Raw genomic sequence first — 22,930 nt, 5'->3', positions numbered from 1 at the left:
GCAGTTTGTAAAACTTCACACAGTATTTCTATGGTAGAAGTGCCATGGTTCTATGCAAGGGAAGAGTGATCCTTCATCTTTGGTTGCCTTCTCTTCCTGATGAAGCATGATATCTCATTGAGCTTTTTGGTCTCAGCAACACAAGTTGCTGAAGTCATTGGGATAGAACTCCATCCTAATAGTCTGGGCACCATACTTTAAATAAGATAACAACAAAATTAAGTGCCTACTGAGAATAGTGATCACCATGGAGAAGGGACTCCAAGCCACAATCAATAAGAAGTAATGGGAAGAACTCGAAAATTTATTCTGGAAAGGATTCTAATTTTTTTTTTCCTGGATCAAACTAATTTGGACATGTTTTCCCTATATGAACTCCAGGATCATCGATCAAGCATGTTTCCTCCTTAACAAAAATATAGCTCCTTTTCTCTAATAGGAAGTGCTTACTTCAGGCTCCTTTTCCTTAATAGGAACTGCATACAAAGTGTTTCACATTCGGCTGTCTATTGGCCTGCCCATCATGGAAAGAAAGCCCACAAATCTACAGTGCTAATTCCCCTGGGAAGACTTTGTTAGAAAAGAGATCACATTTATATTTACCAGTATGCTGGAATAAAGGTTAATTTGAATGGGAGGCTAAGAATTTCCAATATCAATTCTCTAAATGTAATGCTGACTGCCCAAATTTTCTTAAGTGGAGGCACCTGACATATTACCTAATTTAAATGATTTTCCCCAAATTATTTTCTATGCCATCTAGCATTTGCCTTCTCAAAATTTTGCCCAATATATTCCATTTCCCTACCATGCCTGTACAACAGTCTCAGAAAGCATTTCTTTTATTAAAAACCTACCTTTGGATCTGGTCTGGTTGAGGTAGTCTGTTGCTCTAAATGAGGTTACTTAAAATCCTTCATTATTAAATTATCTTAACTTAATGAACAAATATAAAAAATAAATCCCTTTTCCTATCACTTATAATAATAGCACTGTATTAATAAAGTGACAGATTTCATGAAGTTTGCAATAAGATCAAATCTTTCATTTAGTAAAAAGAATGAAACTCCTGCATTTATTAAGCAATCAGACAGTTGAAGTGTCCTGATAGGAATACTGATAGTGACCAGGGTTTGAGGCATATGCTAATAATTATCTTTTCATTGTAATCTTTTACCATAATATGAAATGGACTACCTGTTTGACCAAATGAACAGACCCCTTGTTGTCTTACTCTTATCCCACCTATTTCCCATCTTGGCCTCTGAAAAACAGGGTTACGACACAGTTTCCACCATGTCTATCAAAAGTCTTTCTATACACTTGGCTTTGAAATAAATTCAGGAAACAGAGGAGAGGAAGAGTGGTTAAAGGTCAGTGTTTTACCTGCAGTGAGGAATAGATTCCTATATTCATAGTAATAACCTCCTTCAAGGCTAGCTAGAGGGAAGTTTAACAAGCAATTCTCTCCAGTTTAAACATCCTATCCTTTTCTGAAAACACATGAATTCAAAACAAAGATTTTTTAAATATCCATATATTAAATGGTATTCTGAAATCTAAAACTGCTTTTACTGATAAGAACAAAATCCTAACCTTGGTACTGTACCATTTTGGCTTATATTTAAATGTTAAAATTTTTTGAAAAGTTTAATTTGGCCCTATGTTTCATGATGAACTGCAGGCTACATTGTTTATAAATTCTCCTGAAAAAAGTTCCATTTTCACTCAGTTCACTCCAAACTTGTAAGAAAAAGGCAAATGGAAATCTGTAGGTAAGGAGAGGTTGAATTGTGCTTGATGGAAAAATAGTATTTAAAGCAGAGGCAGTCACCAAACGTGTCCTAATAGAACTGAGGATAAGAAATAAAGCTCTAGAATCCCTTTTAGAACTGGTCTTTATGTCCTACAGTTGAAATGAAGGAGAGACCTTATTAATTCTTTAGGAGTAAACATGGATAAATATACGTTTAACTGAGTTATAGAAATGGCTTTGCTTCCCACAGGTGCAAAGCAAGACAGCAAGACAGACCATTATGTGCTACATAAAATAATCTAAATGACATCGCATATAAAAATGTTCAGTGAACCTTTGATTATATACCAAAATTTTAGCTTCAAATAATTAATTAGTAACAGATACAATTTCCATAGTAAGTTAATTTTCCCTTTTGAATGAGATATTTCCATTAACAACACTCTTCCCCTCATCACAGAAATCTGTAATGATAACACATACATAGCACATTTTCTTTCCTATCAGATGAAAACTAGAATAGTCAAAACATGCACACAGTCAAAGGCTTACCGAGGTATACAAGTATCCCTCGCTGTTCATTGCCAAGTACAGCTTGGTTTGAACTCCTTGAATAGCCACCACTCGAAGACCAACAGGGATGAGGTTAAACAGAGCTGAAATTAAAAATAATGTGAAAACAATGTTACAATTATGAATCCCATAGCTTTTCAATGTTTTCAGTAGGACTGTCTGGTCCTCCAAAAGTGGTACATACTTGGTGAGGGTAGAAAAATATGTATTTACACATATACAGGTAGATAGGTCCCCATTCTACCTTTTAGTATGCTTGATTCATGGTTGCAGTCACATAACTGGGGCTGTACCTACATATTCTCAAACACCCTGGAGAGAATGCAAGACTTTGGTCACAATTTCATGGTTTTCATAGTGTTGGAGGTGGGGAATCTTGATGCATCTGAAATGATACAGTCCCAGAAACTTGTCTATACATTAAATCGTGTCATCCTCAACAAATTAAAGTTTTAAACTGCTCCCCTAGATAACTGCTGAAATTCTTACAGGCACAGTTAAAATCTACCAGCTGGAGAGAGATAGTCCTAGACTCTTAAAAGAGACACTAGTCCAATGCTCTCATCTAAATTATCTGTATTACTCCCTATGCAAAAACCCAAAAATAAATCCAAGCCTTGTAAATAAGTCATTGTGTAGTCCTGTTCCCAGAGTATTATTTCTTAACCAACATTTTCCAAGGTAGAGGTGAGAGGGCTCCTAGCTTGTGATCTTTAAGAGCAAAGGTTATAGGAATAAAAATAATAAACTTGAGGGAGGTTTATTTTATTGTTTTATTATTATTATTTGCAAAGTAGTTGCTAGTGGGCAGCCGGTTGGTGCCAGGGAGGACTTCATTTCTCCATTTGAAGATCTGACTGCGTGAAACTTACACCCAGGCTTTCCTCACAACCACACACCACTCACTGGAGACAACCAGTGGGTGTCCTCCCACTACCAGCTGTCTACTCCCTCCCACACCGTGAATAAAAATAAAACGGTACATTTTTAAAATGTAGTGCTTGCCACACACATCTTTTGAAAATAGCCTGTGCACCTTTCTCTCAGGAGTCGTAGACCAATGTTGATGATTTTTGTCTTGTTTTGTAAGTTTACTGAGGATGATAAATCAGTCGGCTGTGGTTTCTGTGCACAAGAATGTAAAGGAGTCACCCCATGGGAAAGAATAATTTTTCTGGGATCGCTTATATATGTGCATATATATTCTGCTGCAGTAGGTGGGGTAATATGGATGAGAAATATTAATGAGGAACTAAATATTCCTTGGTAAGCCTACAATATATCTTTCCCTTGAAATCAGGGTGCTACCAAAGAGGAGCTAGGACATATTGTACAGTTCAAAAGACAAGTGTTCCTACCAAATGCCACTGATGGCACTTCATTCAATACTCATCATATTAAAAGCTGTGCCCTTCTGTTACATGAGGTAAAGGAAAGTAATTGCACAGATTGCAAGCCAGGATCTCATGCTATATTTGACAATGCAATGCACAGGCAAGAAGTCTGACACTTTTGAGCATGTCATGTATATGTCATATCTTTCTGTTGATAATGCCTTGTTCACAGCAGGTGCTCAACATGCATTTGTGGATTGATAGCAATCTGTATGCTGAAAACACGATACTACACTTTTAGAAAGTAATAGATAATCCCATTTATACAAAAGCTTATAGTTGAAAAATTTTGAGATCTAAAAAACCAAACCAAAACTTCCATATGGGTTTGGTTTAAAAGCCATATCGCTACATACCACTTGACAACTGCAATACTAGCATATGCTTGAAACCTAGTTTAGTCATAGTAATAGATAATGCAGAATAATAAATGAAATTCAGAATTATTTCTAGACCTTAATTTTCTGAACATTTTTAGTCCTCTGAATGCAGCTTGTAACAAGCAGAAGACAGAAAGAAAAAAGAAAGAGAGATGGATATGATTTTCACCTTGTTCCCCAATCACTCTGATTTGAGTTTTAATGAGCAATGAAATGCTTAAATTTCAAACATCAGACAATAGTAGGAGGAAGAGAAGCAAAAATATCAGCAATCCATTCCTGAGATTATATAATCCTGAATAATGGTATTAACTACATAGTAGAACATGAATTTTTTATTATGTACTATAAATTTCTATAAAGCCTGATTCAAAAACAAGAAACACTACCCCAAAATAAAAACTTTAAGAGAGTAGTAAATGTTGAGAGTGGCTGGTCATACTAGACCAATCTTTTCATTTCATTAGACATTCAAGATAGATCATAAACTGGGTTGATTGTCTTAAAATCTGTCTAAAGGGACAGTCTTTCCAGGTAAAAATGCAAAGAAATTATATCTGGGTGGGCTTGAACTGAATCAACATTTTCCTATATGCCTTTGTTTCTCTATATCTGGAGTCCTTCTTCATAGACTTAGATATTATTTTGATCAGGATGAAAATATTCTAAATATAAGAAGAAAATAATTGATTTCATTTGCGTATCTAAACACATTCATTAAATACCAAAAATATCTTCTCCCATTTCAGTCACAGTTTTGAAGAAGCTTTTAATAAATAAAAGTGCCTTTGTTTCTTGTTTCTCTGTCATTTCTACATAAAAACAATCACCTTCTATTAATACCTTGAAGGACCATTTTCTCAAAGCCGTACACCTAGTTGGCACTCAATGTTTGCTGAAGGCGACACCGAAGCCATGCTTGTCATCAGTTGGGCTAATGTCAATTTCTCAAAGAGAATAATTAATAAATGTATATTTTAATGTAAATTGGATAGACTTGACATGTTGAACTGGTAACACTACTGCAGGTTTGAAGAGAAGTGGCAAACTATTCTTCTAAAACAGACTTAATTGCACCCAGGGCAGATATAATAAAACTATTGCCATGAAATGTCTATCATCTTTTCCTTTTCAGGAGAAAATACATAATTTATAATGGCTGATTTGCTCATGATGAGATTTTATTGGACTGACATTTACCATTACAATAAATCTACATAAGGTAAGCTTAAATGTATAATATCAAACATATGTTTTTAGAAATGAATATATCTGGCTAAATGTGAACTGGTTTGTTCTGCCATGTTCTTGTTTATCATATCAGAATTAAAATAACATAAAATCAATCAAATTGAACTAAATGAGGAAAATATGATAAAAATAAGAAACGTAAGAAAAATATAAGCATAAAACCAGGAATATATATTAATACTATATAAATGAAAGAGTTATAGTTGAAAAAACCAACTTGTATTCTTGTTCCACTCATTTAAAATAATTTAAAAAATACTGCCAAGAAAATTGCTTGGCTTTAGGGCATAAAAGTATAAATTTGGATGGCTAGACTTCTTCCTCTATCAGTTTAATCATTAAACCTTCCTTTTCATGAGGGCTTAAGCTCCACAACATCCTCGATGGGGAAACTGAGCTAGCTCACTAGCTTCTGGTCACTCTTGGCATCAGGGGTAGAGTCAAGCCTCACTGACTTGCTATCTCTTTTGAGATACTTTCCATCTGTATGCATAATGTTATGAAAATACTTACTTTTAGTTGACTTACCTCTCTTTATTTCAAACTGCCTAAACACAGATTCTTGTTTATCAGGTTATGTTCTTTAAAGGTGTTTCAATGTCATTAGTACACAGAAATGCCATGCATATCAGTCACAGTTATAAGGCAATCAAAGGCAGAAGCTATGCATACATAGGAATTGAAGAGCAAAACCTACTGCATGATTTAAAGCTCCATAGTAAGAAACGGAGCCTTGATTTATGCATCTGTGTGTGTGAGACAGAGAGAGAGAGAGAGAGACAGAGAGAGAGAGAGAAAGAGAGAGAGATGTGTGTATTTCTTAAATTATTGCATACAATGTGATCTTGATGAGTTTGGCATATTGCTGTTAATAAGACACAGCACACGAATCATCTTTTTTTAATTCTTTCTTTTCAGGAAACACATATGAACACTGGAACCAAAATATTTCTTCTCTGATTTGCACCTTGAGGAGATGTTAAAAATAGATGGGGGAAAGTTTCCTGGGTGGGGCTCATTGGCAGCTAATCATGAACTTCCCTTCAATAGTGGCCAACAGACCCATTTTCCTGAGGCACTTTGGAAAACAGGGCAGTTTATATCCCAACACCTAAGTGTACATATAATTTATGAGAATGTTTTATTACTGATCACCATGTACTAAAATCTGTTATTTGATTACAGTACAATCCTCTAGTTATACGTGGCTAACTGTTTCAAACAGAAGAGTATGCATAAAACGACAGCTAGGATTCACTATAAAACTTTAATATCATAACAGTAACACGGCATGTAACAAAACAGTGAGTACCATTTAGTATGGAGGTTTTTCAACCTCAGTACCAACAGAGTTTTCTTCAAGGGTAATTAAAAGTGACTTCCTCTTGAGGTTATAGCTTGGCCATTAGCCCGGGAAGCATTCCTAAAAGGTGAGAAACTCTTTACACTTAACATCCGAACCACTGTCAATGGCTTTGCTATCTGTAGCCATGTACCTCTAAAAAAATCACAGTGCTCATTAGCACTCAGACCTACTTTCCTTGGCTGTATTCTCAGCCTACAATGGGACTATTACTGGGAAATTATCAAAATTTGAGGAAAATTCAGTAGAAATAAGGGAAAACAGAGAATGAATTATGAGAACTAAGTGTTTTAGCCTCATGGAACATTTAACAGGTCTCCAGAAATCTGGAAATTGTAAAAAAAACACCAGTTATCATTGAAGAGAAGGCTGCACTATTGGTGAGATTATGTTTTTATTACTCCAAATAAATAAAGCATATGTAATTAAAGGTTATGTAACATCTTGGAATCATCTTCCTTCAATAATTAAAAATAAAACAGACATTATTTTTGATGCATTTCCTTTTTAGGTTCACCATTATGGTCTCCAATTTGGTCTTTACTTAAACCATGGTTAAAAATAAAACACTAAAAGAAATCCTTTTACCCACCTGTGGAGGTATCTCAGTGTTAAAATCCTATTAGTCTCAGAGTTATCAGTGTGTGTGTGGACGGGGCAGCAGAAGTGAAAGCTTGTAATGATGAATTCTCATGGTATGAAACCACTCCTCTCTCTTGGGTAGAGACTGATTCTTAAGAGTAGCGATAACATGCTATTTCAGGATCAGTGTGTGGGTGAGTAAATTTTCTGTGGGAAAAAGTAATAAAATCCAAAGGACAGCCATAAATCTATCTAGATTACCATGGAGATGACATTTGGATTGTTCTTCAGATGGTGTCAACATTATTTGCTCTAGTTGACTATTTTAGGTATTTTCATGTTTAACTTCCTTTAGGTTAACCTGTGTAAACAAGATTATGTAGTGTGACTATATTTTGTATTCACTTCAGGATTCAGCAGGGGTTATTTATTTTAAAACAAATAAAAGGAACACAATGTCAACAACATGCTGGCATATACTATTTATTTTGCAGTCACTTACTATAAGTACTGTCCTCATCTCTGGTGCCATCAATGGTTCCATCTGCTTGCAGCTGCAAGTGGAAGCCTTGTCGACTGTACAGTTTGGTAACTATTCCCTTAAGCTGAGGCTCTGCAAAGAGAACAATGGTTTGGATCAATTGATAAATTGTGCATGCATAGTTTAAAACACTCAGAATTTAAAATTCTAATTTCATTTATAAATTTTAGTGGAAAAGGAACTTTTAAAGAGTCCTTTGGAAAAAAGAAAACAAACTCCAAGTTTCACAATAAATCTCAAAACTGAAGAAATATTTGATTTCTACCTGGAAACAATGGCATAAAGCCCTAAAGCTTCTGACAGGGTCTACAGTCTCTGATAGCCTGTCCTTTGGCTTACAGAGTGGTACTTCCATTGAGTATTTGGAATGGGTTGGCAAATGGCATATTCTGTCTTTTCACAATGTGCCACTTTTCATGTGAAAGGAAAAGGAAAAATACAAAGATAATTAATTTAGAGTTGTTTGCCAACCAGGTACCAAAAACCCACCAGCAAAGACTTCCTTCAGAATTACCACAATTTGAATAAATAATCCCCTCCATTCTAAGAAGGTTGAAAATGCATAAATAACCTAGAACCCCATCAAATGATCTGTATTTAGAAAATTGAGCCTTTGATACAAAAAAGGGAGGGGGAAGATAAAACAACCATCACCATACCCTATCATATTAATTATCATTAGAGCTAATGGGTGTGAAAGAACAGGGCTTCTGTTCGTAGGAAAGAAAAAAATTAGTGCATACTTATTTTCAAATTTAATATCAAAAATATGATTATCCAAAATATGAGTTCTTAATTAAAACAATTTTCAATTATGAATCACCATAGATTAGTCAAGTGCCTAATTTACCAATAACAGTCATATTATCCAAAATTTGCTTTAACTGAATACAGACACCTGCGCTGAAATAATATTTATGTGATTATTCATGCCACATAATCATGCTTTGCAATCACTTAAGCCTTTTTAAAACAACCCTAATTTACAGCTAATGCATTAAAAACTTGTGCAAACAGAAAACGTAGGTCTGCGTTTCCATCCCAGGGTGTGTAGAAGACATAAATACAGAAATAACAGATCGATGAGTACGTCTGATTTTCTACACTACTTATCTGGTAAAAAGTAGAAAATAGTGTAAAAGATTCATTTGGTTAAGATAGGCAAATAAGCTGCATGTTCTCCTGAAGGTCTACCTTGACGCAACCTGACACCTAGAGCTCTAGAGCTGTCTGAATTTCCCCTCACCAGAATGTCGCGCTACTCTTATCACTGAAAAGATTCAAAAGGACCCACAATTTGGCTATGAGTTTAAGTTCTCCCTTTAATCCTACATTTCAGTAGCCAGAACCAGTTTTACCAGTCTAACCAGATCACTAAGCTCTTTGCCGCAAGGTTCTAGAAATCGCGCCCCCCCACCCCGCCCCAGCAAACATTTCAAAGCTGCACCACAAGTCAAGTCTGTCCCGAAAAGCTCAAAAGTAATCAAAGAAACGCAGTGTCTAGATAGAAGCAGCCCACATTCCTTGGGGGTGGAAAGCTGGAGGGGAAGGGTCTGACAGGCAGAGATAAAGGCAAGAGAGGCATTCCCCAGGCTCTCCTGGGAAGGGGGGACGGGCAATGGTGTCTGCCCAGCTCTGAGCCTGCAATTGCCACGCCACACACATCATAGTCATGCCTAGGTCACTCCTGCCCAGAGACCACCGGACATGCACATATGTGGCATGTCTCAAGCTCAGGGCGCGCCTCCTAGGCAGGATATGCCCCCAGGCTCTGCGCCTGTCCCAGAGCAGTTGCAATGCAGCAAGCCTGTTACTGTTACGAAGGAGGCAAGAAAGCAATCGACTTCCCACGCACGCACACCGGGCTAGGTGGCCTCATCCGTACAAGAGGGGCCACCGACAAACTCACCTATGCTTACATTCCCGCCTCCTCCCGCCCCCTCCACACTTATAAAGTATGGGGGAAAAAAAAAAGCTAAAGCCCCTTCCGACCTGGTCTTCTTCTGCGCCTCTTCTTGGAGCCGAAGAGTTTGACCCGGGAAAAGACATTTAACTTGTTTTTGTCGCAGCTGGTCTTGCCTTTACTGGGGCTGCTGACACACTTGCAGGCGTTGGATTTCTCGCGCTCGCGGGCTTGTCTCTTCTGACGGATCAGCGAGCTGGCGATAGCCGCCGCCATGGCCACGACGCCCACCACCACCACTTCTTTTGCTGCCCCTCTTTGGGTTCGCCTCCTCCTCCTTCTCCTCCGCTGCTCGTCCGCTGTCTCGCGCCTTCACCGTCTTGGTCTCCTTAGCCTGCGTTCGCCCGGGCTTCTCTGCACTCGGGCTTCAGCCGAGGAGGGGGCTCAGCATGCCGTCCGAGCTCCTCTGGCGGTGGACCGGCACCCGCGCGGGCTGCTGGCTGCCGGGGTCCGAGTCGACGCCACAGCCCCGGGCCGGGATCGCGGGCGAGACTGGCAGGCGGAGGCAGAGCTTCGTGGCTGCGTACGCTCGGCCCCTGCGCCCCCGAGGACACTGTGCAAGTCCAAGTGGCTCGGGTCGGAGTTTCGCGGCACCCCCCGCCCTGTGCCGCACGGAGGGGGCCAGAGGAGGGAGGCGGGCAGAGGGAATGAGCGCGGGCGGGAGAGAGGCCGGGAGCGCGGGCGGCCGGAGGGAGGAGGGAGGAGGAAGCGCGCGGGGGAGCGCGCCCTCACCCTGGCCCCTCCGAGTCTTCCACTAGTCCTTGCAACTTCTTGGCTTGATAATCAGGAAAAGTTGGCCCATGCCAGCTTTCCGACAGGGATCAAACAGGTAATGGCCTCGCATCTTCGCTGTTGCTGCTGCTCTGGGCGCGGCACAGTCGCAGCACAGAAATTCAGTCGCCGCAGGCACTCTCCGGAACAGCGCGACTGCCTCCCGGCAGCCCCCTCCCGCGGCGGCCCCTCCCTCCCGGAGCCGAGCCCACTGGCTGCGGGCCGCGGGCCGCCCCCTCCCGCCCCACCCCCCAAGTCCCCGCCAGCCGCTCGGGCTAACACCTGTAGGGGCTTAGGCAATGCCCCATCGCCCAAATCCTTCTCCCTTCCTTTCCCCGAAAGGAGCTTCGGGAGGAAACAGTGATGGAGGAGGTACCAAGATGAGGTAGTTGGGTTGAAGGAGCGGGGGTTTGCTCAGCGATGGGGGATGGCGGGGTGGGGGTGTTTCGTTAGTGTTTGAGCTAGCTAGATTGTGCTCGGGCTGGAGCCTCTGGGAAGTTAGTCAGACCCTTGCCCCAGGCTTGGACTCATCCCCCCACCCACCTATCCACCCCCCTGCCGAGGTATTTTGCTTGGCGACCCTTATAGCCCTTTTAGAGAGGAGGCCAGGGTTCCCAGACGGGCTCAGCCCTCGCGGTAGCAGCAACAGCAGCAGCAGGCACTGCAGAGCTGCGCCCGCACACCACGCTGCCACCCAGTGGTTTTTGCTGACTTTTCATTTCAAGCCAAATTTGTGCGGCCCGACCCCCGTTTTCCCTTTGCGCCCCCTCATCTGTCCGTTTGGGTTTGGGTATTTGGGAAATGCCTAGCCGAGGCACTTTATTTAAGCTCTGGCCCATCTCCAATCTCCTAACTTCTGTTTTTCTGCTCCTTAAACTCAGGCAGCCTCCCTTCCTCCAGTTCTGGAATCCAGTCTGGCTTTTTGCTGGCCTCACTCTATTCACAAGTTCTGTCCTCTCCCTGTGCTCTGTTTTATTCTAGAGCAGAAAAGGGGGGTTTGAGGGCACGAATTCAGTAAAGAGAATGGCCCATCCACATCCTTACCTCCAAAAAGACGCAATTGTTTTACTATTTTACTTGAGTTCTGAGGCTGAAATGAAAGCCTCAGATCACAGGGCTGCTCTATCTTGGAGCTGCCATGCCACTACACTGTCTTTATTGAAGTCCTACACTTCTCCCTCTCCATCTTTTCAGAATCGATGTAGATGCAAAATCAAATGCTCAACTAGCCCCAGACTCCAGCCCGCCCTTCTTGTCTGGCCTCCGAACAAGCTCGGACTAAGCAACACTGAAACGGATTTCTGGCGTCTTAGTTCATAATAGCTGAATCATCTGACCCTTCTGTAGATTTCATTGCTTCACAGATGAAGCTGCTGCTACCTCCCCTTCCACCTCTCCCCATTCTTGAAATGTCTCTTGCTCCATCAGAAGCACCACCGTGTCTCTGCAAGGTAGGCTGGGGTGAAGGTTGCAGGGGCTGAGACGGATAGTTACAGGAGAATGGTGCCACAGGGTCTGAAATCTTCCATCTACTCCTTTGTGCTTTTGGCTTTCCCAAAAGAAAATGGACAAGGTAGAAGAGAGTTTTAGCACCTCAAGTCAATTCAAGTATCCACTTTAAACTTTAATTCATGGGGAAAAATCCCTGGTCTGCTCCCACTAGATCTTGAACACCTAGAAAATTGGGACAGAGTCTTGTTCACCACTATATTCCCATCTCCTGGCACAATTCCTGTCACATAGTCTATGCTTAATACTAGTTTGTCGCAAATGATTGATGAATGACTGATTTATATTGATTCTGAAGGGTAGGAAGGTATTTCCCAGCTCAGAATGTATGTGATTGTTGGTTAAATTTTAGGCACCACGAAGTGAAATAATCTCACCAAAAAAAGGGTCAAAAGAAGCTTTGACCAGGGCCAAATATTTAGAGTAGGTGATGAACAGTTAAGAGGTCCCTGTTTTTACCTTCTGCTGAGCACCAACCCCAAGGACCTTTTTTCCTTGCTTTTGCTTCTCTCTTGGGACCCTGATCCAGAGCAAGCATGAAAAAGCTAAAGAAGGACAAAGATCTAATTCATGAAAGGGACAGACCTTGGGAAGAATGAGAAATGGCATTGGGAAAATGAAAAGGGCCTTCCTCCATCCTTTTCCGTTCACTTCTCCCAGAGAGCTCTCACTGTTTGCCCCTGCAAATATCATTCATAAAAGTATTTTTAGGAAGCCTGTAGAATTACTGGGATGGCCACTCGGGTGGATTAAACAGATTAAACAGACCCCAAGAAGACTTCAGGGATATACAATGAGGAGGGAGGACACTTATCATTGCAGAGTTGCAAACACAAACATGTAAATACATCCCTTCTGTTTCTAACTCCTATTTACCACCCACAGCTTTTTTGATAGAGAATTAAACTCTCTGCCATGAGCTCATGGAACCACTGGACCAAAGCTGACAACTGGATGATTCTACAGGTGTTTGCAGATAACTTTCTTGCTCTAATCCTTCTCTCCTTAATTAAATTTTATAATCTTGGAAAATGAGGAGTATGGGAAGAAACCAGTTTCTCCTCCTGCCACATGTTCCTGTTAACCCACAAAAGGTACTTCTGCCTTTTTACATCCCCCCTTGAGTTATTGTTCTTCGTGGACAGGAAAATATTTGTCACATTATTGATGAGACTAGAAAAGGGAGCTTCTAACTCTGTGATCTGTCTGCCTGCAGACCACATGCATTCTCCTCGCTCCTTCACTAAGAGAACTCAGAGAGGCCTGTGAGTAGAGGGTGAGTTCAATCTGGGGTGGAAAGTTAAGGAAGAGCATTTTGAATTTGTGTCCAAATCATATTGCCCAATCAACTTAACCATTAATAAAGCAGATATTGTCATGCTTTCTTAATTCTCATGTCTATTTTCCAGGTGCTTAGGAATTCAGAGAAGAGTGTGAATATTACTCTCAAATCAATGGGGAACTATGGCAAAGCCCCATGCATCTCAAGAAGGCATAATGAAAGACACATTGCAGCCAATCCCAGAGAAGCGTATTTTGCCTTTACTTTCTGCCCCACTGCTACCCCAAACCAATAGTATGGCATTTTAGTAAGAGGAAGAATCAAGAACTCCCTTTTGATACCTATTTCCAAATGCCTTTTTCTCCTGTCTTGATTTATACCTAGCAGTTCACACTGTACCCTTGCTATGGAACTTCCTGGATCTCCTTCAGATTCGTAGAGTTTCAATTCACTCTGCTTAACTTTGGTGCTTCCAACTCCTCTATGCTGGGTGGGTACACTCTCCATTTTCCTCCCAGACCTCCTCTCTCCTATATCACTGCTCACCAAGCTCTCTCCTTGACCGTGTTCAGGAAGAAAGTATTCTTAGCTCCTTTCCTCTATCTCAGCTCCCAAAGAGTTCTAGCCTGGCTGACAGGAGGCATATGTTTTAATCCCACGTCTGCCACTATGTGACCTTGGGAATGTCATTTCTCTATACTACAGGCCTTAGTTTTCCCATCTTTAACATAATGCTTAGGCAAGATTCGTGGCTTTCAAACTGTATTCTGCAGCACACTAAGAGTACATGGACGTAAGTTCCCTTACCAATGTTTCATCCATAGCCTTCATCTATTTTAACTATAACCACTTAACTATATCAACTTCTTTCATATGTTTTATATACTGGGCTCAGTGTATGATTTCTTATGAAAAAAATGAAAAGATTCTGCTACTAAAAACAAAATGTTTAGAAACCTCTAGATGACATGTTCCTTACAGTCCTTTTGGCTCTGGGAGCCTATGAATTTTTTTACATATGGCCCTGTTCCCTCTACCTCTTTATCTTTCCTGATACTTCCCATCTCTCCACTCCTTCCCCCACCAACCAGAACATAAATTCTAAATTGGATTCCAAAGAAAAACACAAAAGTCCCTTTGGCTCCACTCCTCATGGGTTCACTTGAGAACCGGGTTTCAGCATTCTTTTCAGAGTTGTATGAGTTATCAGAGTATAGAATGCTGATCATTCTCTGCCAGTCTCTTTTGGCAGGCCTCAGATGAACTGTAAGGAAGCTGAGGGGACCTACTCTCAAGAGACATCTCCAGGAGAGAGACAGAAACCCAAACAGATGTGACTGTGATGAGTAAAAATGAGAGAATTCAGACAGCCTAATCAGGAGCAGCCTCAGTCCCTTTTAAGCAGTAAGAAATTGGCTGTCTTTCTGAAACTCTGAAAAGGAGAGATTTCAAACACCTTTCCTCCGTGAAGATAAACTTAATCAGAGCCACTTGCCAGTCTGCTCTCCATCACCACTAACAGTTCATCAAAATATCTGAGTGGCTAGTTACCAGGTCAGGACTGATGATGAGCTCAAAGGGAGGAAAGGGAGGCAGGTTCAAGTGCACCAATGTCAAGCAACACTGGGATCTCCCCATTCACTGGGTAGAGCAGCAGAGAGAATATTTAGGAGATGGGGCAGCCAAGTATCACCTTTTTTTGGTCTACCTAATTATGTACGGAAGCCTAGAGAAACAACTGGATAGAAATACAAATGAGGAGATTAGAGAAAAGCCATTAGAATAGGCTTTTGCCACTTAACTCCAAGCAGGAAGAAAAATGCAATTTAAGGAAATCTTGTTAATGTCACACTGGAATTTCAGGGACAGAAAGAGTAACTACTGTATTCTGTAGCATAACCTGATACATTTATTAGCTGGCTAAGAGTCTCTGCTAGTCAGATCATTTAGGGGAGTTATACTTCAGAAACAAAGATCTCCAGAACCAATTTTTTAGAAATTGATTGGCTCTCCTGATCTGCACTCAGAATGAAAAGGTACGGGACCCTAGGCTTGCACCACATTAGGATGGTGGTCTGGTCTTCATTATGTTCTCTCTCTGAGATCATTATCTAAATAGTTAAGCTATAGAATTTACTGAAGCTACCTCTGATTTATATTTAAAATCAATTGAGCAAACACTGATTAATTCTGATCCTTAAGAAGAAAAATCCTATAACCCACATAAAATTTTCATTGTTCAGTCATAATTTATGAACATTAAAACCATAAAACACCCTGATGGTATTAATCATGTCCATGAATTTAGCTCTTTGCCATTTAATTAGCCATGGCAGCTGTAACATTGAGAGTTCAAGGCCTCTGATTACCTTGCTTGGCCATCTAATCAAGAAAACCTGGAGAGAAATAGCAGCTTGCTAGGGTGGAGGTTTTTCTCTTCATCATAAGGAGAGAACACACAGAAAAAAGCTTAAGCTTTAATATGTGGGGATTTAAGTTTTGTACAAGGAAAACATTCTTTTCAGTAAGCGTTGTTAAATACCATAATTGATTGCTGATTTTCCTTCATAAAAGTTTTTATGAATACAACTAGAACCTTATCTATCTGGGTGGGTATGTGGGTTGATTTCCCTCAAGACTCTCATTCTGTCATAAAAACAACACTACTATTTATATACTAATGACCTGCCACTAAGAAGTGCTCATGGGGAAAGTGGAAAGGGCCAGCAACACCATTATTGAGAAGGGTTAAGATCCCATCTGATAGGGCACATGGAGAGATAGTGCCTCTGCCCTTGGAAGAGCAAACTGGATGAACTTGAAGCATTTGGGTCAAGGCAGTCACACTCATTTCCTATAGTTTCTCTTGTCCAACCTGTAGAAAACATTTTGTAGAAACAATAAATTATTCTTAACCAATGGGTTACTTCAGTGGTGACAAAGCACCCAGAGCCAACAAAAGCATCAGGTTCTCCAAGTGAATTCAATTCAGTTTTATTCACTATCATTTGAAGATCTTGAAGGAACAGTTGCTATTTTATGAACTGACTCGTGGCTAACAAACATAAATGAGGTGTTTCTATGATGAAACATTTATGGCAGACTAAAAATGTGCAGGACTCAGAGGCAAAATATCTGTAACACTGGGTTCATTTCTTGCCCAGTGAACTAAGTAATCTAAATGAAAAGTTAGGCAAAAAATGATGGAGGATTTGAAGTAGAAACAGACAATCTAATTTTTCTGGATCTAAGCAATTTCAGGCAATAAGATCACTGGAAGAAGGTGGCCTGAACTCAGGATTTCAGGAAGGGAATACAGTGTGTGCAAATGATCTAATGTTCATTATTATTTAGCATATAGAGGCAAGATTCACAAACAGCACAAGGAAAACTAGATTTATTTCCTACTTGCCAATGGCACTGTTTCTATAAATTTCCTAGCAAGAGTTTCCATTTTTTTAAGGCAGCAGAGAGGTAATGGGAAAATATTGCAGTGCTCTCTCAGGATTAAGAATCTTAACACATCTCTTCAGACACCGACCAGGATTTGGGCGGGAGAACCTACTGAATTTGGAGGAAATATTATCCTCCAGATTCTAAGGAGGTGATGAAAGACAGGTCCATGACCTACCTGAGAACTGTGCAGATGCCCTAGATCAGGGGTCCTCAACCTATGGTGAATTGTATAATTATTTCATTATATATTACAATGTAATAATAATAGAAATAAAGTGTACAATAAATGTAATGTGCTTGAATCATCCTGAAACCATCCCCCCATCCCCTGTCCATGGAAAAATTATCTTTCATGAAAATGGTCCCAGGTGCCAAAAAGGTTGAGGACCACTGCCCTAGATGGTTTTTAAACTCTCCACTGTGCTTTAGATTTTTTTTTTTTTTGCTAAAACTGGGGTTTTTAAATGGTGATAGCACTCAGTAAATACTACGGTTATAATTGGGCAAGCAACTTGTCAAGTGCTATAACACTATTTCCTTTAATCCTTGCAACAACCTGTAAGTTAGATATTATCATTATTGCCATTGTAAAGGTGAGAAAATTGAGAGGTCTAGAGAGATGAAATGTTACAATTATGATTTCCTGGCTAGCATACAAGTGGCAGTGCCAATATTTAAACTAAGGATCCTCAGCCAGTAAATACAATCTATGTGCACAAGGCCAGCCCTTTAAATACTACTACTTTCCTCCTTGGCACTGGGTCTGGAATTTGGGCTGCTGAACAGTGGTGCCTGGATATGCCTATCTCTTGGCTTGGGTGACAGAAAAAGATAGAATATGGCATGATTTTTAACTCAGTTTTGCTTTTTTACTTTAGCAAGTAAATTGTGAAATAAAAAAGAATAGATAGGACCTGTGTATAGTTATAAGCATAGTTCACAACACTTTTAATAATAACTTCTTACAGCAATATTTAAAGACAACATTGCTTTCTCACTAAAATTAAATGATTATAAATCACTGCTTAATATTATTCTGGGTTTCCCAACCCAAGAAATAGTTTGACAGTAGGACTTGTCCTGACTCAGGTAATCTGGGCCTTTGGAATGCTATGAGAGCCAAAGGACACTTCTAGGTCTTTCTCTCCATCACTACTTAGCAAAGAAAAGAAGTTAAAGCATTCCCAATTCTCTCAATTCTTTTCATATAGCGAAAACTGGCTTTCCATACCGTAAGCTTTTTTGTGCCATCTGCTTTCAGCTACAGGAAGCTTGAGTTCAGCCAAAAGAGAGAAAAATATTATACACAGTGTATTCACTTCCATGGTAGGAAACCCATGACTATCCTTTTGCAATGAAGAGTTTCTCTAGTATTCATTCTAACTTATTTGCCCTAACTTTTCTCTTCTGACAAACAGTTAAAAGTACAATCACCTGATTAAACTTATTAAGTAACTTCTCTTGCAACCACTGGAGGCCTCAAGCAATTTTTAGAAACTGATTTCTTAAAAGGGGCCTTGATGCTCACCTAAGGATCTGATTTTAGAGAAGAGATCTGAGGCAAGAAAAGTTAAATATATTTGGCTTGGGCCATTTGTTTTTTTGTTCACTCATTCATTTATTCACTCAAAACTTACCGAGAACTATTTGCCAAGAACTGAGCTAAGACCTGAAGGATGTAAAAGTAATAATAGCTATAACGTATTGAGTGCTAACTCTACCTCAGGCCCTAGTGTAAGTACAGCAAGTCCTCAGTTAACGTTATTGCTAGGTTCTTAGAAACTTCGACTTTAAGTGGAACAACATTACAAAACCAATTTTTTTCTCATCAACATTATAATGAAATGATGTTGAAGAAATTATGTTATTTGAGTACCTGCTGAAGGTCAATTTGGTTAAAGTCACAGTTTCCAAGATCCTATTGATGACATTGAGGACTTACTGTATTTTATCCTTGTTTACTCACTTAATACTTATAACAACCATATGAGCTTATCCCTATTTTACAGATGAAACAGCTGAGGCTGAGAGAGGGTAATGAGTTCATTTATCTAGGAAGTGGTGGATCTAGAATTCTAATCCATGCAGTCTGACTTCATATCCTGTGTTCTTAAAAACTGCTCTACAGCCTCTCCAGTGATTGTCGCTGGCCTCAAGTGGAGGAGAAATAGAAGTAAATAAATAACTAAAACACAAATGTGATAAGCACTGCAAGAGTGGTACCAAATGTCTAAACTTGTTCTCAGAGCCCAAAAGAAGGTAGGAGGGCAGGAATTGAGTTCAGCTTCAGAAAAAATACATATTGCTGAAGATGAATGTGGGAGGATGAAAAGGAGCTTGGAAGTTGGGAAATGAAATTACATAAAGTCAGACTTCAAACCTGATTCTAAACTGACTCCTGGAACTGGAATCTTCCTACCAGGCCATATTGCTTTCCCTCAGCTGAAAGAACTTACAACATTTTGGAATTTTATGTCCCCACACTTTGAATCACTTGACAGTAAGTTGATCTAATATTGTACCCACTCTCTAGTACTGTACTTTTCTGTGAAATGTTGATTACTGGTATGATCATGAAGCATTGGGGATTGGGAGAAATCAACTGTGCTATGTAGATACTCTGATGTTTTTGTTTTTTGTTTGTTTGTTTGCTTATAAACTGATTATCTTCCCTTTACCACTGATCACATTCAGCACATATTGTCAATGATGATGTTCAAGTATACAGTTGTTACTGATTTACAACTTCCAACAGCAGATGGTTTAGTAGAAGTAATCCCTTTAGAAAGATGCCAATCAAAAATGAAAATTACTTTGGCATGTATGCCACAGTGAGTTAGCCATTCTCCTCCTGAAATAACTGGGGTGAGCTTGGAGACCAGAGATTTTCACATAGGCAGTCATTAAATAATTTTTTATGATGAAGATAAAACTTTAGGCTAACAAAGGAATTAAATATTATGTGAAAATGATTGTCCATGCCATGTAATCCTAGTAATTCCTCTACGTAGATTTCAATATTCTTGCTAGAGAGGAACTAGGATTTGGCTGATATTTGAATATATCAAGAACATATTAAAAATCTTCCTACTCACTGCATTCCTCTTCAGTTGTTCAATTGTTCTTCAATTCTGGAAATTTAACTATTACCCATTGCCTGTCTTTAGATCTCTCTTTGTGCTTCTTCTGAAACTTCTGTTAGGTGTTATGTTAGACCTCATTCTCTCTTTCATGATTCCTAACTTCTCTTTCCTAGTTCCATCTGTATCTTTATTTGCAAAATCTAAGTGCTTCACTGATCCTATCTTTAGCTAGATTTAGTCTATGTTTGATTTGTTTTTATTTCATTGATATATACATGTATTATATATTATACAGTAATATTTTATGGATGACATAAAATTATACATATACACATATATAATATATACACATATATTACTGCGTATACATATATACATATATATATAGAGAGAGAGAATTTCTATTTGGTATTTTTTTAATATGTCTGCTATTCTTTTTCATAATATCTTCTTCATACCTTATAGATTCTATTCCTTTCTTTATCCTATTGAACATTTTCAAGACACTTAAACATTAAAGTCTTTTTCATATTACCTTATTTCTGGAATATGTATTATCCTGTTTCTTGTCACTGATAACTCTTCCTGTGGTGTTTTATTTTTTTTCTTGCTCTATAAATTTTACTATGGGCTTACAGGAAACAGGAAAGCTGTTTTCTGTAGAAGTCCCACATAAACCATGGGTAGTAGAGTTATCTACCTCTACAGTTTTGTGTTCTTTCTCTGCTAGCACTCTGGGTCTCACTGGTTACAGATCAGTTTTTATTTTAATTTCCTAGTATACATTAGTAGTATAAATTCAGATGTGGGTTCCAATTTCTTATACTCTCAGTCCAGAATAGACACCCCACCTATACTCTGTATCCCTAGGCCTTGGGCCCTGATTTGTCATGAACTAGATAGGACTTCTTGGTTCCTGGCTTTAAGCAGTAAACTCAGGGCTCTGTATTAGGGCTGTGGCTTCAATTTAAGCCCCAGGGTATATACCAGTTTTGCTACTCTTGATGGCCATTCAGCTTCAACTGCTTGCTGGACTTTGCTTTGGCTTTAAATCACTTCTTTGTTTCTATCACCTGAAGATTTTCCTTTCTCACCTTTGAATTCTCTTGTGTATTGTCAAAGACTTAAGATAGTATGTTATACACTATTTCTGTGTTTTTGTGGAAGGACAGGTAAGCACAAGCAATACCTCAGTTCAACGTATTGACTAGAAGTCCCCATTCACTCTTTACCTCTACCATAGCACCAAAACTGTTGCCACTACAGTCACCAAAAAAAAAAAAAAAAAAAAAAAAAAAAAAAAAACCTTATGTCATATCCGATGACTGGTTCTCAGTCATTACTTTACATAACCTTTCAGCAGCATTTGATGCTATTGACCATTCTCTTTTGAACACACAAGTCTTCTTCCATTGACTTCTCCAACACTCTACTCTCCTAGTTTTCCTCATACCTACATTTGACTGCTCCTTCTCTGTCTCCTTTTCCAGTCCCTTTTCCTCTCACTAATCATTTGAGTCCTTTAGGATTCTGTCCTATACCCTCTAATTTTCGCCTTCAATCTTTTCTTTCTAGGTATTTGCTCTATTGACTTCATTTATCGATTCAACAAATGTTATTTGAGCATCTACTATATGCCAGGCTGAATTGTAGGTATTCAGTGGTGAACAAGGCAGATGTGATCCTACTCATATGAAAATTACATAATAATAAAGAGTCAGATAATAAACAACATAAATATGCTGTTATAAATAGTGATCACTGCTATTAAAAAAGGACAGAATGTTGTTTAAGGGTAATATAGAAAAAAACTGATATTGGAAGGTCAGAAAGAGCCTCTAGAAGGAGATAACATTTTTCTGACTCTTGAAATATGATATGAATCCAGCAACATGAATGGTGCAAGATACAAGTACCATTTATACGGTGACAACTCCAAAAGTCTCCATTGCTTTCATCAGTTCAGATGGGCCAATATAATTACTAACCTGATTTAACTTTCCCTTTCATAAGAAGCCAGTTCTGAGCTCCACATATGGATAGTTTTACCCCAAAGTCCCCTCAGGATCTCAAACTAAACAAATCCAAAACAGAACTCATCTCCTCATACTTATTCCTCTTCTCTTACTCTATGTGGTGATTATAGGTGTTTTTTGTATCCTATTCCTTTCTGAATGCATCCACTATTTTAACAAAGCCAGAAACCTGAGCATTATTCTGAACTCTTCCCTTTTGTCCCACTCTATATGGAATGGATTAGCTGAGTACCATGGTTCTACCTTCTTTACATCTCCTCTGAATTCCTGTTTTTAAGACTTTCACCTATTCCTGTTTCATTTTTTGCCTGAATTTCATCATAGATTCCTAACTGCTTTCTCTGCCTCTTCTCTGCCTGTGATTAAACTACTCTGCTCACTGCTACAATTCTAACCTACAAATCTGATCATGTTATACCCTGTTAACAAGTCTTCAGTGGCTCTTCATCACATACAAGCCCTCCATTATGTAGCCTCAGATTTCCTTGTCACACTTACTTCCTGCCACTCTCTCTGACACACTGTATTTCACAAACACCAAAGTACTTCCTTTCTCTAAAACATCCCCCTCCCACCTTTTAGCCTCTCCAACTGCAGTACCCTTTAAAATTCTATTCCCTCCCACGCAGCAAAGTCTTCAAGATTGATCTGAGGCATTATCTCCTCTGGGAAACCTTTTCCAATAACTCCCATGTAAAGTCTTTTCTGCTTCATAGCCCTCTATACATATAGCTATGATGACAAATATGTGATTAATTTCTGTCTACTTGTCTGTCTTTCACAGTAAACAGTGAGCTCCCTCAGGTAGGTATTTGGACTTCATCTCTGGGTCCCCACATCTAGACAGAGTAGGGGCTCAATAAATGATAGTTTCATGAATAAATGAATTAGCTCTCTCTTTTTCCCTTTGGAAGGCAGACAGGAGGCGTCCGAAGCAATGAAATACAGGACAGATCCATTTTGATTGAATAGGTTCATGTACAATACATT

The 22,930-nt window shown here is 39.3% G+C and overlaps 1 protein-coding gene across 2 annotated transcripts in view; it reads right to left on the bottom strand.

Annotated features, from left to right (window-relative positions):
• Positions 1–22,930, bottom strand: part of FGF13 (fibroblast growth factor 13) — a 201,883-nt gene that overhangs the window by 64,640 nt on the left and 114,313 nt on the right. The window contains exons 1-3 of one of the 2 annotated variants that reach the window (XM_069463434.1): positions 9,833–10,019; positions 7,802–7,912; positions 2,309–2,412 (exon numbers count right to left, since the gene is read on the bottom strand). In XM_069463434.1, the coding sequence (XP_069319535.1) occupies positions 2,309–2,412; positions 7,802–7,912; positions 9,833–10,019 (402 nt within the window). Of the gene's footprint in view, positions 1–2,308; positions 2,413–7,801; positions 7,913–9,832; positions 10,020–22,930 lie in introns of those variants that run through there. The other variant, XM_069463435.1, reaches the window with a different exon arrangement.

This window comes from Eulemur rufifrons, chromosome 30 (assembly GCF_041146395.1).
Source record: "Eulemur rufifrons isolate Redbay chromosome 30, OSU_ERuf_1, whole genome shotgun sequence".
In the NCBI taxonomy this organism is placed as follows: domain Eukaryota; kingdom Metazoa; phylum Chordata; class Mammalia; order Primates; family Lemuridae; genus Eulemur; species Eulemur rufifrons.
Note: the sequence above shows the minus strand (reverse complement) of the source record. Positions and strands in the feature narration are given on the sequence as shown.